This window comes from Malurus melanocephalus, unplaced genomic scaffold, assembly GCF_030028575.1.
Source record: "Malurus melanocephalus ecotype Western Australia unplaced genomic scaffold, MMel_1.1 scaffold_458, whole genome shotgun sequence".
In the NCBI taxonomy this organism is placed as follows: domain Eukaryota; kingdom Metazoa; phylum Chordata; class Aves; order Passeriformes; family Maluridae; genus Malurus; species Malurus melanocephalus.
In genome coordinates, this window is record NW_026623690.1 from 58800 (window position 1) to 77047 (window position 18248).

Sequence of the window (18248 nt, forward strand, 5' to 3'; positions counted from 1 at the left end):
GTGGCACTTGGAAACCCAGGTGTACATGACTTATGCATTAGCTCTGAAATATTTACACCTCACTGGGGAGCCAAATGGAGAGAGTGATCTGTGACCAACACAGCACCATTCAGTGCTGCCTGTGAGGGCACCCAGCATGATGAGAAACACTTCCAAGAAGCTGACAGCTGCCCGCTGTGTTCAGGAGCAYACATGCTAACAGATTGTCCTCTTGCATGCCTTGTTTGGTACATACACAGACTTGGAGGTTTATCCCCTGTGAAATGCTTGATATTCCTTCCAGTGAACATGGGAGGAATTTTTCTCTGAGAACAAGACAYGTGATGCCTAGCTGATGAAGGCAAATTTCAGCTTTGACTAATCACGTTGGCATTTTAGGCAGCATTTCCAACTCTGGAGCCTAGATATTTGCTTCAGTGATTCAGAATTAATAGGCACTTCTGTACATTAGTCTATTTTGCATTAAAACCAGTAATTACTAACTCTTGTTATTAATGTTTACTTCCTATTTTATTTTGCTCGYGGAATACTTCAAATTTCTCAAGTCATTTCTGTTTATGAAAGTTGAGCTCCTTCCTAAACATTGATTAATTTGACCTCAGATGCAGACTGTGCACATCCTCAAGCCATGCCTAAGAAAGCTGTGGCTTTGTGAGTGTCAGAATCCTRTATTAACACTAACTGGCACCACCAGCCTTGTGGCACCCACCCTACTTAGGGTAGTACAGCAGGGTATGACCCTGGACAAAATTGCTTTCCACAAAATTCATGTTGTCACCGAGGGGAGTCCATCTCGGGTGAAAGATCCAGGGATATAACTCCATTCAGGTTATTTGACAAACAAGGAGAAATGGGATACATTATTATGACCTTAACTCCTGACCCGCTGATTGTCAGAGCTCATGAGGCATTTCCTACCCTGGCTGCCTTTTGCATTAGGTTAAAAGTAACTAGTGAACGATTTGTAACAGGTACCTGCATTACGTTTCTATTATTTGCCTAAGGATCTCTAATAGTTTTCAATTTGAAAAGGAAATGGAGCAGGGGAAAGGAAATTGGGAAGCTGTGYCAGCACAGTGGCTGGATCCTGGCTAACACCCTGTTATTGAAGACAGCCGAGAAAGCAGGGAAGGAACTCACGGCATTTTATCTRCACAAATTCTGTCAATTAATTATTTGCATTATAAAACAAAAATGTACACATAAATGGCCTTTGATCACAGATTCAGTCAAATGGTCTGGTCAGGTAAGGCTTTTAACTGGGGCTCTGCTGAAGGCCTGAGCCCATCCTGGGTCTAGAGGCAGGAACTCCTCTCACAGCCAGGCAGGGGGAACCTCAGAAGACCCCTGATGCTCATTTTTTATCTGTCAGTAATAGTGCAGACTTCAACGTCACAGCTGAGCTGTTGAAAAGAAACTGGGTTTTATTATAAGCCATTTTCAGTTTGCTGACACCAGCAGGGAGATTCATTTCAGCTCTTCTGGATAACTAGAGTTTAGATGTCCATAGCTGAGCTAATTGCTGCAGTCTCTATAGTCAAAGGAGAGGAATTTTCCTGGAGGTGATTCATCTGGCCTAGTTTAGATATTTGCTTTTTGGTAGTCTACATTACACCTCAGTACTGCCAGCTTCTCTTCATGAACTCTGAAGAGCTATAGACAGCCAGCAGAAATACAGCTTTCTACACTGGAGAGAGATGCTCTTAATAAGGTATCTTTTGCAAGAAGAGGAATACTGATGAAAACTCCCCAAATCCTAAGAGAACAATCAGAACAAATCTAGGGTCTTTAAATTATTTTCTCTTATGTTTAAACTTTTTGAGGTAATTCTTTTCCGGCTTCTTTTCCGCCGAAATCCACAACAATTAAGGATAATTATATCAATATATCAATATTGTTAATATATTTAAGGATAATTGTATCAATATATCAATATTGTTAATATATGCAAGGATGGTCATATTGCCTCGAGCTGAGAAATTACACACAGTAAGCAAACAGGGCTGTCTTCCCTAAGTGACCTCCCCAAACATCAGTCTGCAGACACAGACCTTGCAGTAGAAATGATCCAGAAAAACACTGACAGAAGAGAGAGTAAGCAAAAAAAAATATGAAGGTTTGCTCAGCAGATAAGTTGGATATGGAGAACTGGCTGACATCTTATGGATTACAGTTATGAGCTGGGCTTTTAAGTCAGTTGTGGTCATAAACAAAATGCCTACACCCATCTATCTGCTAGAGACACAGCTCTACCAATACAAGTGAGTTTTGGTTAGTCTAGTCAATGCTTCCACTGATTTTAAAAGAGTTACTCTTCTAGTGGGCTGTGCTCATTAGCCAATGAATTTGTAGCCCTGCATATTTATGTGTTGTGGAAGGAAAATCAAAAATCACGGGGTAATCACAAGAGGTGTTGACTGGCACCTGCAATCAGAAAACTGAATCGCACTGACTGTATATCAGAGAACTGTGAAATTCAGTCAGCCTAATTCACACGGAACAGGATGGAGTTTACAACTGCTGATGCCAGAATGCAACTGGGATCACACTTTGGTTTCTTAGCAGCTGGCACAACACGCAGAGAAGCACCAGTCAGTATGCAAGTGACTATTGCACTGCATGTTTTAGACCCTGCTAGTGGTAGTGAAATCTATCTTCTTTTTCAGCTTGACACCGTGAAGACAACTCACTGCTCAAAATATATTTATTTTAAATTAGGAAAAAAAATCAGAAAAATCAGGTTTGATTAATTAAGAAAACCCACACCTCTTTTATTGGGTGGGAGCCAACTTACACAAAATGCAATGCAGTGAAAAGGAAAGCCAGAAATAATGATAGTGTAACATCAGCCCTTGTGAATAATTCATGGGATACAATTTCAYGTTATTTTAAATGGTGCTGCTTCTCTCTCTGATAAGCAATAATTTTATGCTCTTTCTTTACCTTTTTTAACAAATCAGTCAAAAGGATTGTCTATTGTTATCTGCAAAAAAGTGTATTTGGAATAATTTTCAAGGCAGCTTAATTGAGCKCTGATCACAGAGGAGGGTTGTTTTTTTTTTTAATACCCTCTACTCACAGCTGAATAAGTTCAGGTTTCCATTTCAGGTTTGTTTAGGGAATGAAAATTTCTTGATGTTACMTAGCACTGACAAGTCCTGCATTATTTTCTCTTATCTTTTTCCCTGGCAGCCCTATCCCGCTCTTAGAATGGCTTTAATTTTGTAATAAGAGATAGTCAAGACATGAAAGGGCAGTGATGCTGGAAAAGCTGCCTGCAGGGATGTACTGTGGGCACAGTCCTGCACCCCACAATCCCAAGGGAGATCYGTGAGCCTGTGCAGAGCCCTGTGGGCACTGTGCTGCCAGGCTGCAGCTTGTCACCCTGGGAGAGGGCAATGTCCCACAGAAAATACTGCTGCCAAAGAGGCAAAGAGCTCTTCYCCCCATCTCCCTCAAAAACACCAGGAAAAGGACACATTTCTCTGGAAATTGAGACCATTGTCCCTGTATGTTAGTGCTCACACAGSGGCTGGGTCTATGGTTAGACGTAAGGGATGTGTTTACCCAGCTCCATCAGTCCATTTGCCCCCAACCCGGTGATTCATCTAGAACCCCCTCTATTGTGAGGCTCCAAGAGGAGTGAAATCAAGATGCATGTGCAGGAGGGAGCTGAGGATTGAGGGGCTGGTGTGAGGCATGGTGTACCCTGCTCTTCAGTTTTAATGTAGGATGTGCACTCCTCACACAGAGAGCTCTGCTGTTCCCAGGTCTCCTTGGAGAATAAAACCACACTCACAACTAAAAAAAAAAGAAGAGTAGGCATCATCATCAGGGATGATGAACAGTATGCATATATCTGTTAACAGCATGCATTTATCTGCCAGGCATAAAGGCTGCTGCAGCTCYGTGTTTCCTCTCCATTTTCTGTTGTACCAATGGTTGTGATGGTGGCAATTTCAGTGACAAACAGGAACCTGGCACTTCAGTGAGAACCCTGGATGTATCCCCAACTCACGCTGGGTGTCCCAGGAAACAGCCCTGAGGTGGATGGGAGCAGCTGATGTGAAGTGGCTGACTAAAATCTGGGAAGAAAAAGTGTGTTAAGGGCTTAGGAAATGGAATAGCAGAAGTCTGAACAAAAGGCAAATRCACAGCTGAGAAATAATAAAGAATAAAGAAGTGGCTGGCAGTGAGGTTACAGATATTTAGGGGTATAAATGGAACATAGTCTTTGAAATACTGGAGTTGCACAGGGATTTCTTCTCCTGACATCAAACTATGGTTATGTGGAACTGAATACATTCTATTTCTGTGGAAAGAGAGGGTGTAGAGGGGACCTCTGAGAGCCTCATATTTTCTTCCCTTATTAATGTGTTGAGTAATCCTGCCTCTGACTGTGCTGCCTGGGGAGGGCTGTTCTTTGCAGTGCTCTTCATCTTCGTCAGTGAAGGAGCAGGGACAGAGCCACAGTTCTCTCTACCCTGATCTGGGTACCCCTCTCTACCCTCTCTCTGRCCCCTCTGTGCTGGAAGCAAGAACCAGGGTATTGTCTGAGAATGGCCATGGCTCACCTTTCACAGCCAGACAAAGTAAACTTCCCCCAAAACCAGGAGGGGTGAGGAGGGGCAGGGGAGTGTGTTTGTAAACAAATTCCAAATTCAATTYCTCTGAAAGAAAAATCCCCTTCTGACACAAGCCCATTTTGTAGTGTTTGATCACATTGTGGGATGCCTGAGAGAGGATTCTTTAGCTAATCCATTTTGTAAGATATTTTTGAGCAGGCCTTTCCATCAAACCTCATTCAAATGGTGGATTTCCAGTGTGGAAAAGAATAGTGAGGAGGTTGCCAAAGTGGATGTGAATCAGAAAACAGAGGCAAGACTGCTGGGGGCTGCAGAGAAGAGTGACCCAGCATGGGAGAACACAGAAATTGAATATGCAAAATGTGAACCTGGTATGTACATTTCTGAGTACCTGAAAGGTACAAACCCCAAGGAGAGAGGTGGACACTAAATTTAGAGCAGYAAAATTGAGGTCCTGAGATGACATCAAAGAAAATAAAAGTCAGGCTGAATAACTGGTGAAAATTATTAACAATGAGATCCATTAGGCTAGAGTGGTCTCCCAAAGTAGTGCTGAAAGCCCCATTGCTAATTGATTAATTTAAATCTAGACTGGAAAAAGCACTTGGGAACATTCTTGTGCTTGCAGGGAAATGGACTGGATGACTTAKTGGTCTTTCCCAGTTCTAATTTCTATGGYCCATTTCTTTCCCMTCCTCAGTGGGCTGAAAAGATGAAATCCCATCAGCTTTGCTTCTGAGGAGTCAATGATGTGATTGTGAGCACCAGTGCCCTTTACCTTCCTTTCCTTTCCTCAATGTGGTACTTGGAAGTCCAGAGGGGGAGGAGGGACAATCAGCCCAGATCCCTGCAAGCCTCACCCCCATACCATATCCTTGAGGAATTTTATTTTAMTCTAAATTGATAGTGGCAGAATCAAAATTCTTTAAGGGTTCTGTCTTTTCATGTGAATTTGAATACTCTTTTTCTCCTCAGGAAAAGRGTTTGCACATAATTCTTAATTTTAAACTAGGACTAAACTGCACTTTCCTGCCATGTCCTGAGTGCAGATATCTGTGTTTCTCTAATAAATGCTGTGCCACTGATATCTGTGCATTAAGTGAATTGAAAGCCTCAGATGTTAGTAAGATTCTTAACTGCAGTGAGAAAGAAGGAAATCCTGAATACGGATTTTGGCAGACAAGTGCAGGAGGAACTTAATTTTATATGGGATATTTTTTTTTTTTTAATTTTCTATGTTTTTAAATCTTTGGTGTACATTCATCTAAAAACATCTTCCTATGTCTTTTATTAGGTCAGTAAAGTAAAATCAATGGTTGCCAAGCCTTTATTCACCAAAGAAATTTCCTTTTTTAGGATGAGATGCACTCTTGGTATTGGCTTTGGGGCCGATTCCAGTTTGCCTTATCACAGAGCAGAATGAAAGTCTGACCTTGCCAACTCCTTGCTTGACACACTTAGGAAACAGAAGTGCCTATTTTTAATTTCCATGTTTTATGCTAATTCTTATACCCATCCTCRTGCCCAATGCAATTATATGTGACCCAGAGCCAGAGCCTTGTCTGCATCCAGATTTTTGATAGGTGTTTCAATCATGAAAATACTTTAAACAGCAGGAATGGAAAACTGAATCCAGAGACAGTAAAGAGTCAGGGGGGTAAAAGGCTCAGTGTGTGAGAAGAAATATAGGAACCAGAGTAACTAGTGGCCACAGTGGGGGCTGGAGCTGCCCAGAAACCAGCAGCGAGATGTGTGGAGACACCTATAGCTCCGTCAGCTGCTGAACAATGAGGGACTCAATTCCCTTCCCATTTGGGTCATTTTCTTGTGGAAGGGTCTAAAACTGCTGATATGAGAGGGGTGTTTTCTTCTCTTCTTTCTGAGCCATCCAAGAGGATGGAATTAGGTTAGACAATAACAACAAGGAGAGGATGTGTACATTCTGGTTGKGGTGCTCACTTCCAAAAGTGAAGCTCTGGTTCTGTACTTACACCCAGCTGCTGCATGCATTTCTCCCTATTTTTAATGCAAAATATATAATATGGTCATATGGAGAGTTGTCCCTGAACCTGTTTTTTACCTAATCTGTGCAGCTACTGTGTCCCATCTCATACTTTCTGTTTCTAAGTGATCTATCTTCAACTACTTTCTGTTCTTTAGCACTGATTTAAGAGAAAAGATGAAGAACACTCCATGTTGCTCTTGTAGGGGAATAATCTCAGCACCTAAATCCACATTTTAATAGAATTTTTTTGCTCTGGTGGAGCCAAAGTTTTAACTGCAAAACCTCAAATGTCCTTTGAGCTGGAATTTGGAAACCTAAGACTCTTGAGCAGCAGGAATATGTGATTATGCTCATTTTGGGTGCACATAACAAAATTCAGGAACAGAGTTACATCTGTGAAAAGGGATAGTCTTATGGGGTTCAAAATTATTTAYAGACAATCTGAAGTTTATTGGTTTAGGGTTTGTAGGCAGAGGAAGATGGATTTCTGAGAAAGAGTGACATACATGGTTCCCAACTACACATCTATCGACCTATTTTGTAATATTTTGAGAAAAACTATCATCTACTGGTGATGTGTCAACTTTGGCATAAGTAAGGAGTCGATAATGTTTAYAAGAATCTCAAATGACTTTGGGCCATATCCTTAAGAGCATCAGGCAGCAGTAGGCGAAGAGACCTTCTGAGATTTTCAACAGTTTGAAATTTTTTGCTAGCAGTTTGTGCACCCAATTTTGATTTCAGAAGTTTCAGTTCTCATTGAAACACTGAATCTCACTGGGACCAGGCTTTTGGCATCCACCTAACTATGAAAGTGGGTGTGACCTGAGAGCCTAAATCCTGTGCATTTCTTCTTGAAGGAATCTGCTGTGGACATGAATCTGTAAATCATTCACATTTTCTCCAACTGGTTTGGTCACTCAAGGGCAGCATGGGATGGAGTAGATGGATACTCCACATACAGCCTGAATATTCTACTGCATTCTACTTCTCTGCAGCTTTTCTGCTTATGTTAAGGATTAAAAATCAACTGGACACAGGTATTTCTGACTGTACTTAAATGTTAGGCTTTGTGAATCCTAATATGACTGTAAAGATCCACAGAGACATATTGTCAACTTTACTTTTTTTTCTGTTATTCCACTTAGAAATGATTAAGATCCATTCCATGAGATACAGATGATAATTTCCATCTTTTATCACAGCATGAAATTGCTATTTAGGGCTCTTTTGTCCAGTTCATCTTTATTTCATACAAGATAACTGAGAAGACCTCCTAATTTGCTTTTAACATCAAAATGATTGTCAGCCTTAAAAAAAAAAATAGAAGAAATTCAAGTAAGAAATCAACTCATAACCTTTTTCTATGAATGTTACATTGCTGTGAAAAGAACTGAATTTTCTTAATGCTTCATTTTTAACAGAAAGCATGACAAAAAGTTCCTATCAGTATTTAAACTGCTAAGATTTGTCAAACACAAATGGGAAAATTGTGTTTAAATAGCAGTTTCATTTTGTCCCTAATGATTATGGGAGGTTATTTTTGCAAAGAAGACCTCAGCAATAATARATCATCTCTGTACTGAGTGACAGGAATTCTTTAGTTTGCCTGGTGATTTCAGGTAGAGCAAAGGCCAAACTCTCTCYGTGGTGCAAATAAACAGAGTGAGTGCCACCAGCCTTCAGATCACAGCACTCGGGTGCAGCTCACACATCCCACCACACTCTGCCCTGCCCTGGGATTGCCACCTCCCAGCTCTTGGGGTCRGGTAGCACTGCCCATGCTCTCCCCYCAATGCCCTGTGCTCTGGTAAAGGTGGCAGCCCTGCCTGGTGACCCTTGGGAACACAGCAGCTCCTCCTGTCACCCCACTAATTTGTGACTCTGGGCATTGGGTCTGGAGRTACRTGAGAGAGCTCTGGTCTTGCATTTSTTGCCTCGTGCCTTGACTTTTTCAAGCAACAACAACAGGAACAGCAGCAACAACAATATTAAAAGCTACTTCCCCCTGAAAGCTTTTCAATAGAAAGGTACAGCAGGACAGTGAGTTAAAATAAGACATGCAAATGGCACCTGAGAGACAGAAGGATGGGGAGCTGGTGGGTCACCTTTCCCTGACAACAAGAAACATCAAGAAACAGCTACTGTAGAAATGAAATATTGGTTGATCCTGGCCAAGAGCCAAACACCCACACAGCCTCTCGCTCATTCCACTCTCCTGTGGGACTGGGAAGAAACAGAAGGAAAGCAAGACTAATGGATTGAGATAATGATAGTTCATGGTTTCTTGGCAAGATAAACGCCATAAACCCAATTCTCTCTCTCTTCTCCTTTCCCCAAACTTTTACTGCTGAGCACAGTGTCCTGTGGCAAGAAATATGCCCTTGGTCAGCTGAGGACACCTGTCCTGGCTATGTCCCCTCAGCCTCTTGCTCACCTTCAGCCTCCTGGCTGGGGATAGGGATAGGAGAGAGAGAYAAAGTCGTGACACTTTGCAAGCACAGTCCAGCAACAGACAAAACATTGGTGTTATCAACCACGTTTTAGCCACAAATGCAAAACACAATGAGGGAAATTAGCTCCTTGCTACATGTTCTGAGCTCATGATCTGTGTCATGCTGTTATCCATGTCTTTTCCACTGATRTTCTTAATTTATCATATGTGAATTCATCATATCTTCTGAGAAACCAGGAGATCTACTGTGGATAGTCAGTGTGCAGTAAAACTTAGGTTCTAATATCAAAATTATGCTACAATAACGAATATACTTATGTTTCTATTATAAGATACTCTCTGCATTATAGAATACTGTATGTGAAAGAATGCAATGTGTTACTTGTTAACCAATTTTTCTTAGAGTCAATCAGTTTTTGAAACAACAATCTACTCTGAGTGTGTTTCAACAGAATTAGCGTACGTTAGAGCACTGGCAGATTTCAAATATTTTATAACATTATACATTATAGYAATTAAGAAATTCACTTAAACTCTTCAATCTTTTGAAACATKTAGTTCAAGATCAGCTATGTGAGTTTTTTAGATATTATATTCAATTATTATATTACATCAGATAAGATCACATCAGCTGGTATCTAGTCTGGTAATTTGCTCCTGCCYAGGCAGATTTTTTCAAGATTATTTTGATGGCTGCTAATCAAATGTTTTGAAAACTTACTTTCACAAAAATGCATGGGGATTTTAATTGTCATCACAATTCAGAGCAAAGCATTTCTAAATGCTTTGGACTACTTTTTTTACTGACTAGAAATTTATTACTGCAGGACATTCTCTGTCAGTCAATAACATAATTTTCCACATTTTTTTTTTTTTCTTTCTTATACATTGGAATTTGCCCCGGGTGCTACAGTGTAAGTCAATTACAGTGYCCAAATGTAACTCTCTTTGGTTTCCCTGGGAAATTGAAATGACAGAAAAAAATGTCAGAGTTCAGAAAAAGAAAACCAATCTRGCACATTCTTTTTTGTCTGTAGAGATCTTGCATTATCTTAACAGCGGTTATCACAGAATCACATTGTGCTTTTTAACAGCTTTGCCTGAAAACTGTACAAGCACAGATAAATCTGCTTCTAGTCAGGATGACATTAAATTGAAGTGAAGGTAAAAACAAATCAGTTTTTGTCACTTATGGTACCAAATGCAGCAAGACATTTCCAGCTTTGTTTTTGTTGGTATCATTAGTTAATTGTTTACAGAGACCTAAGACAGCTTCTGCCAATTGTTTTGTTAAAAATAGAGGGAATTGGTACTCATTTGAGTGCTTGATGTGAAAAACCCGCCTGTGCCATCTTTCAAAAGAGTGTGCTGAGGTCCTTGGTACTTCTGGGAGTGATGGTGAAGAAGAGACCACAAATCTACAACTTTAGTACAGAAAATAATGACACAAATGGCAGATGATTCATCTTGCCGTGGTTGGTTGAAGATTCTTGTGTTGGAAAGAACTCAAATCTTCCTGAAGAATGTACTAAGATAAGGCTGTTCCTAGCTTTGCATCTTCTGTGAATCACCTTATATCTGCAAGCTGCTTTTCTGGGTTCCACAAAAAACAGTGAGATATTGACAAATTGGATGGCTGACAGATTGAACAAATTCACGAGAKAGAATTCAGAATTGAAAAAGAAGCCCTGAGGGAAATAGTTTGTGAACATAAGCAAAATTATACTTTGTCTTAMTGCTGACTAAGATGAAATATGAAATACAAATTTTACAGTCCCACTAAGGATATGGGAYTCATTAAAAGAAACAAAAGGCACAAGGACACTTTGAACCCTTCCCTAAAGAAGAGACACAGACAGCTCCAACTGCCCAGAAAGGTTAAGAAAGTCTGGAAGTGCCCTTTCTTTCCCCTAGCACTGCATGTACTCAGCAGCCATGACTTTGGGAATTATGACTCCTTCCAGTGGCTGCTCTTCTCATACGGTGAGGGACTTTAATCTGCTTTTTTTTTGATAAGGCTGCAGTGTCTCCATGATGCTTTATAAAGCTGGTATAGACCTGGGCTAAAGAATGCMGGGCTAGTTCCTTGGCAACATAGAATGGGACGAAATTCCTATAAATTCTTACACTGAGTAAGTGTAACCTCCCCTAGTCTCTCCCCCTAAATGTAGTTAAAGCAACAATTCTTGGTTCCTGTAGCTTAGTTTCTTATAAAAAGGATATTTAAACATTCTTCCTTGTGGTTCTGCTTGGAAAGAGCTTCTCTAAATAAACTAGAGCACTTTGTTTTGATGAGAGCCAGAGTCAAGAAATTTGACAATTACAAGGCAGCTGGTATGTTTGGTCTAGTGTACATCTTTCACATCCCAAAGTCAATCACACTTCCTTTTTATTTTCCTTCATACTGAATACKATGACTTATTCTTTTCACATCAGAAAAGAAGATGCTCAGCACAGAAATCTTACCTGCATTTAGGCTCKGTGGTTGGAAAAGATCCATCAGAAAATCCTGTCTCCATCTTGCTGCCTTGCAATATTCCCAGCTGTCCCTAYTGAATCCAGCTAATGTAATTGTTGAAAGGAAGGAGGAAGACAAGCCTGGATGAATTATACATGCCTTTCCCCTCTGAGCTTATCCTCTCATTTCTGTACTGGACCCACTGCTCCCTGTGTCAGAGYGAGAATGAAGTTTATGGAAGCATCTCCACTGTTGACATCCTCATAAATACTGAGGTGCCCCAACTGAGGTGTGCTTGCAAAGAAAGGAAGACCATCTMTGCTACAGTTTCATCAAAGCACCAMAGATTCCCATATAGTATGTGTCAATCAGYCAAGTCCTAACAGGAGTGAATAACAAATTTTGGCCCTGCTGGTAAGCATAAGTATTTCCCATGGCTAGAGAAGAGCAGAACTAAAATTATCCACACTCTGGGTTTGTTTCTTTTGACAGGAAAGGACATTTGCTTCTGTTGCAAGTCTAAAACAAAGTTTGTGATTGCCTTGTACAATAAGAACCTGGTGTTTCCAGACCTAAGAAAGGAATTAATAAATAAAACTACTTTTATTGATAAACTAACTCTGTCCCCCATCTGTAATGAAATGAAAAATCAGAGAGGTCTGCATTTTGTCCTGTAAACAAAGCAACGTAACAACATATTTACGAATAAATCTTTAACTCTGTTGCCAATATTTTTTTGTGTGGACTTGAGATGTAAATATTTAATGCTTCTTTTCACTGCATTACTATTTATTTTTCTGTGTGGGAGTAAAGTCATCCTTCAGTATTGTGAACCCAGTAAATAATGTATTACTTAGTCATGAAAAATGCCAGAGGAAAATAAATGAGAGGATATCTTACCTTTGGTCATCACGATGCCTGCAAGAGTTTTGTGGCGTGCATGCATGGAAGTGAAATTGTCTGTAAGTTCCTGGAACTTCTGTGCAACCATTTGGTATACGGAGTCAGCAAAATCCTGAAAGAGACAGTCAGAAAGAATTTTTTCARTTCTTTGGTTGAGGAATCTGGGCATTTCTACAGATTAGTCACCTGATGTCAGCTGCTGAGTGGTCCACTTTAGAATTAAACATCACCTATCTGAGTAAAGATGACATGAATATTCCTCCTTTGACTTCCTACATAATCCTCAGAAATGGCCAAATTAATTGCATGAAAACTAAGACACCCATATTGACTAAGATTGGGGGTRAAGGGAGAGGATTTCAAGGCTGACCTTTTTTCAGTCTAAGACATTGGTTCACAGGAAGTCTAAGACCAGTTCACAGGAACTTAAAGCACTTTACTGTAGTGAGCTAAAGAGGTGGATGTATATCCTACAAAACCGCTTATTTCTCTGAGCCCACTGACAATTTCCATTCACCCACTGAAGAGTGAGAGCTGAGTTGAGGCTTCATTTATTGGAAAAAACAGCAATTTCTGCATTCAAAGTGAGTTTTTAATGACTCACAGCTACTAAGGCAAAGCAATCAGCTCAGGAATGCACCAGAGGAGCACCACAGTCTATTCTGCTTCTGCCTTGACAGCCACTGGGTGGAAGGGAAACCTCTGCTTGCACATCCTGTCCAAGATGTTGCTTGCATGGGTGGGCAGTAGTCTGGGAGGGTCTGGCCTGCCACATCTTCTCCTGAGCTTGGCACCTTTGTTGGAAAATCAAATTTTCCCATGGACTGGGCTCTGGACAATGTGGGGTTTGAACCCTCGGGTATGAGTGAGTCCACTCGCCAGGGAGAGCCTTGGGAAGCTGGTTACTAAAACAGAGGAGGTTAAAATGGTCTAAAAAGTGAATTCTGCAGAGTGTGCATGGATGAGCATGAGCCTAAACGGGCTCTGGTGCTCCTGAGAACACCACGACTTGGAATGATTCCCTGCTGCAATGTTTGGTATCTTTTCATTTACTTAATCTCTGCACTTTGTTTTGCCCTGAGCCTCTCAAGCATACATTAGAGATAAGTCAGTGGAATGCTCTTTGTGAGCATGAGTTGTTCTTAAAGGGCTTTGCAAGTCTGAACATAAAAAAGTAACATCCAAAAGATTTTTTTTTTCCCAGCATATGATTTCTTGTAGGGAAACAAACTATATCTACAAATCCTTCTGGAAGCAGTTCCTGGGAGCTGGAGTTTATTGTGGGRTGCTGATAGAGACCTCCCAGCACCCTGAAATCTGGGTAGCCACAAGTGATCCTGACTTTGTTAGGAAAAGTGGCTCAACCAAACAACAATTCCATTTTTATTTCTGGTGTTGGAATATTCTACATGGGGAGCAGTCCCMGTAAAACTGGCCCCTTTAATTCAGCTGGTTTCATATAGTGTGGCACATATGGAGGAGAGGCTGAGTCTGACACACAACTTCCCTCACCCTGAAATGTCCACAGCTGTGTGGAAATAAGGAAATGTATTTAAGAAGATCACATTCATCCTTTTACTCCACAAACTGAGAGGTGACGAAAACATGCTGGTGAAAAACAGTATTTTGAATTGAGAGAACACACAGCTATTTTTCAGAGGAAAGCAGGTTCTAACTCACAAATATCAGTAATGCTACTGCCATTAAGTGCCTCTGCAGGCTGTACACCATATGTTTCTACAGTTTGTTGGGGAAATTCAGCTTAATTTAAAAACATTATTATGGCAAGTATAAAAAAAATCTAATTAAATCAAACATAACAACAATTAGGCAAGCCCCTTTTCATAAAACCTGGAGTATTTTTTTTTTTTGTGTACAGTCCTTGTAAGTGATTGTAATTTGCTCAGATACATAGACAATAGGATTTCTTTGACACAAWAATTTTTCCTTGTTTTGCTAAACCTAGCTTTCTAAGGTACTGTTCTGGGAACAAACCATTTGTCCAAAACACAGTTTAATATAGCACGGAATAAAATATGCTGGCTTGTTGCAAAAGAAGAAAAGAGGCATATAAAGCCTTTCTGCATGCAAAATTCCTCACTAGAATTAGATGAAAACTAAGAAAAATTATCAAGAACAGTTTGACAGTTCCTAAATGGAATTTCACTTCCACTGCGTTTATACCTCTTCTAATCTAATTGTCCACAATCACCGTGYGAGCGAGGTACAGCTCATACAGCGCTTCTGAAGGATGAATTTTGGGTCAATTCTCATTTGTCAAGCATCAAGGCCCCCTTGCGATATAAACGCAATTATAGTCGCTTTACAGATGAATGAGTGGAGGCACTAAAAGGGTGAGGGACTGGTCCAGGGGAATAGCACAGAGCAGGGCACAGCCAGGTGTTCTGATTTCCTGATGCTTTGGTTAAGTGCTCAGCGCTGGAACACTGCCTGTCTTTCATAATATGAAAGTTTGTTTCTCAACTTGTTTTCCCTGCTGAAGAGTGACTTCATCCATAACGGAAAACTAAAGTGTATTTGCAGAACTGGGCCCCATATGGGGGACTGAAAATCTGATCAGCTTTATTTAGACTAGAAAGACAGAGGAGGGGGCAGGGAGAAAAAAAAAAGAGTATCTCAATAAAAATATCTGCACCATCATTTAAAAAAAGAATCAAATCATAAATTTCATCTGCTGCGGTATTGCAGTCCAATCCACGCCTGCATTTCTAGTGTACCCTCCAAATCTGCATCCCAGGGCGTTTTGTGCTCATTAAGAGTTAATTAGCTTAGAGGCATATACAATTCCTAAAAGAATAATTTTAAAAATGCTAAACAGAACAAATAACTTTTAACTTTGGATTTAGAAATTCCCCATAGTCAGAGCTTTCTTTACTTCATTTGGCAGTAGGTTCCAAAGCCAGAGAGCAAAGAGACTCACTAAAGGCAAAATAACGACATGACTTCAGATAACATTTAAGGACGATAAGAAATTCGGCATTTGCTGATCTCAAGGAGTGACCTGGGACATTAAAGAACAGCAAATCCATTAAATATGAAGCCTCTTAGCTAGAATAAGTCAGGCSAACATTTTTTTGTCTTGAATCCATTGCCTAAAAGGATGCCAGGGTAACTAATGAAAGCAAAGGAGTAACAGAGATGAATTCATGTAGGATGCTGGAAAAACAACCAGGAAGAGTGTCTACCCTGAGAGGTCATTTCCAGGCTATCATATTGCCCTAAATTTCCAAATGGATATTCCAAAGTACAATGGAAAGGAGGAAAAGGAGTAGTTTATTTTTTCAGATGGAGAAAAATAAAGAAGAGGTGTATGGCTCAGCCCCGTAAGAGATTTGATACCCTGAAGATTGATCCTTGTAGGGCAGCATTAATTTCAGAGCCCTGGAAACCAGCCCAGGGACAGGGCTGGGTGTGGCCTTGGGCTCTTTACCTGCACCCATCCATGCAGCACCCTGCCTTCCCTCTGGCACAAACCACAGCAGCTATTTGGCTTGACCTGGTTCTGTGAAATTAAATCTGTGACAACATTTCYGCCTGTTTAGAGCCTTTAGACTGGTTCTCAATGCTCCTATGAAATCTTAACTGGTTCCAGGCATATCTGTTTCACACAGGACAGATATGGTGGGGATAAAAGTCAGTACATTTACCCCTGCTCAGTTTAGAACCACAGATTTCATTCCAGATATTTTCTAGTTTTACTTGTAAACAATAATCCTAGACTACTAAAAGATACAAATCCAGATGGTTATTCCTGAGGGGATATAAACCAGAAAAATCCAACTATTTATGGCTATTGTGTATCTTGTTGAACTTTTTCTGGGTTAAACTATATTATTTGCCATCAGAAGTAACTTATAAACCATACGCAAAAGGAACGGTTCTTCTATCAAAACAATCTCAGAGAAAAATKGTGTTTGGTGATACCACAGCTCCTACTGCCAGATATGAGTGAAAATAAGTCTCCATCTGGAGTAAATACAAGAGCCAAATACATCTTGGCAGCTTCTGAACAGCTATCAGGTTGGTAAAAGAAAAGAGGGAAAATTTCTGAAGATGAGGGAAAAATAAGAGTGGAAACTTGCCTAGTGAAAGAGAAATTCAGTGCAATTAACAGAGGTGGATGCAATTGCTCTGGTCATGGCAGAGAAATATGAACGGACAAGATATGGACAATCAGAACTCTGAAGTTTTTTTCCAAGATCCATGGGAGAATAAATGCTCAAATGCTGCTTGAGTGCTGAACCTARGAGGGACTTATGCTTAGGGGTTTAATCCCCTTGGAACACTGGGGTCTGGTACAGACCACCACTGAAGCCAGTGGAAATTATTCCTGACTCTTAGATGCTCCAGACAAGGCTCAAACGACAGGATGGAGAACAATCATGCTCATACCCTGCCTAGGCAGGGTGAACTCCATCACTCTGGCTTTGGGTGGGCGTGGGGAGTGAAAAACACGACTTTGGTGAAGAACTCATCCTCAAGGTGCTGAGTTTTTTTAAAAAATCCTATGCTTTGATTTCCCTGCTATAAAAATCTTATTTTTCATAGGTCCTCACATATATTCTTGTGAGAAATTTTTGTCTCAGAGACAAATGSCAGTCTTGTGAATACAGTGAGTGATACGAGTAAGGCAAAGAAGACTGCTGGACCCCATCCAGGGGCAAATGTGCCCTCGATGGCACACAAACCTTGCACATTGCCTAAATGACCAATGTCTCTRATGGAAGCAAGTTTCTTGCTCAGGCAGCTGGCAAAAGAAAGAAAACATAATGCTAAGTTGTTCACTGAGAAATCTTGCAGTACTTAATGCAAGCATATATTTTTACATATACAAGGAGGCTGGAAAAATGAAAAACCATTACTATTAAAACTGCACTCTGTTGTCTGAAGTATTCATCTGTCCTTCATTACTATATCAAATTACTTGGGTTACTCACAAAGGAAAATCAAACTTTAGATCACACCATTACAGAACCAAAAACTTTTAGTGATTTCTCGGCAATAATATTTCAAATGGTATAAATAATTAAATGTGTTCAAGTTTGCAATGGGAGTCTTCAGGGTAAAACTGACATTCAACAGGAATAGTAAGGATATTAAAATCAATAGATTATAAAGGAGAAAGCCTTTAGTAAACATTTTCTATTGAAATCCTGTCTTAGGGTTTATAGGGTTGAAATATCAAAAAGGTTAGATTTGCATATGGATGGAAGAAATATTCTACTATACAGATATCACTAAGGGCTCTGTTTTTCCTGTCTCCCAAGTACTTTATTTCCAGAATCTYGCTGACATTTGGGGGCTAAATGTTGAACGCAATGAATGGGGATCAGGTGGAATTAAGTTCACAACTCTCTTCACAGATAAAAGGARATGCACRCCTATCTCTTTTCACTGTCCGAGAGAGAAACACACACTCATTGACAGCTAGAGTTTGTGTGTTTTCCTGCAGAGAACTCTSACTGGCTGAATGGGAGGGGAGGAAAACACAGCACAGAGAAGATCAATCTGGGAGAGCTGCTCCTGCTCAGGCTGTACAGCAAATCACTACACAACACATTTTTTTCCGAGCTTGTAAATAAGTTTGCTGTAGTTAGTTGGAGATTCATTGATAAGTGATTGTACCCTCGAGTCAATGAATTAGTCAGGCTCTTCCCAGGTACTACATCACCTTCAAGATGCAGCCTTGAGAAGAGAAATAGCTGAGGGTCATGGGCTGCCCTCCATCATCAGTCTTCTGGCATCAATTTAGTGCCAGGGGCTCCCCCAGCACAGTGGAGAGGGCTGAACAAGGATCTAGAGGATGGAGAGGCAGCATGA

The 18248-nt window shown here is 40.5% G+C and overlaps 1 protein-coding gene across 1 annotated transcript in view; it reads right to left on the reverse strand.

The window, feature by feature from the left end:
* Positions 1-18248, reverse strand: part of ADARB2 (adenosine deaminase RNA specific B2 (inactive)) — a 294281-nt gene that overhangs the window by 43573 nt on the left and 232460 nt on the right. Inside the window, exon 4 of the mRNA XM_057380543.1 lies at positions 12405-12519. Within this exon, the coding sequence (XP_057236526.1) occupies positions 12405-12519 (115 nt within the window). The remainder of the gene's footprint in view (positions 1-12404; positions 12520-18248) is intronic.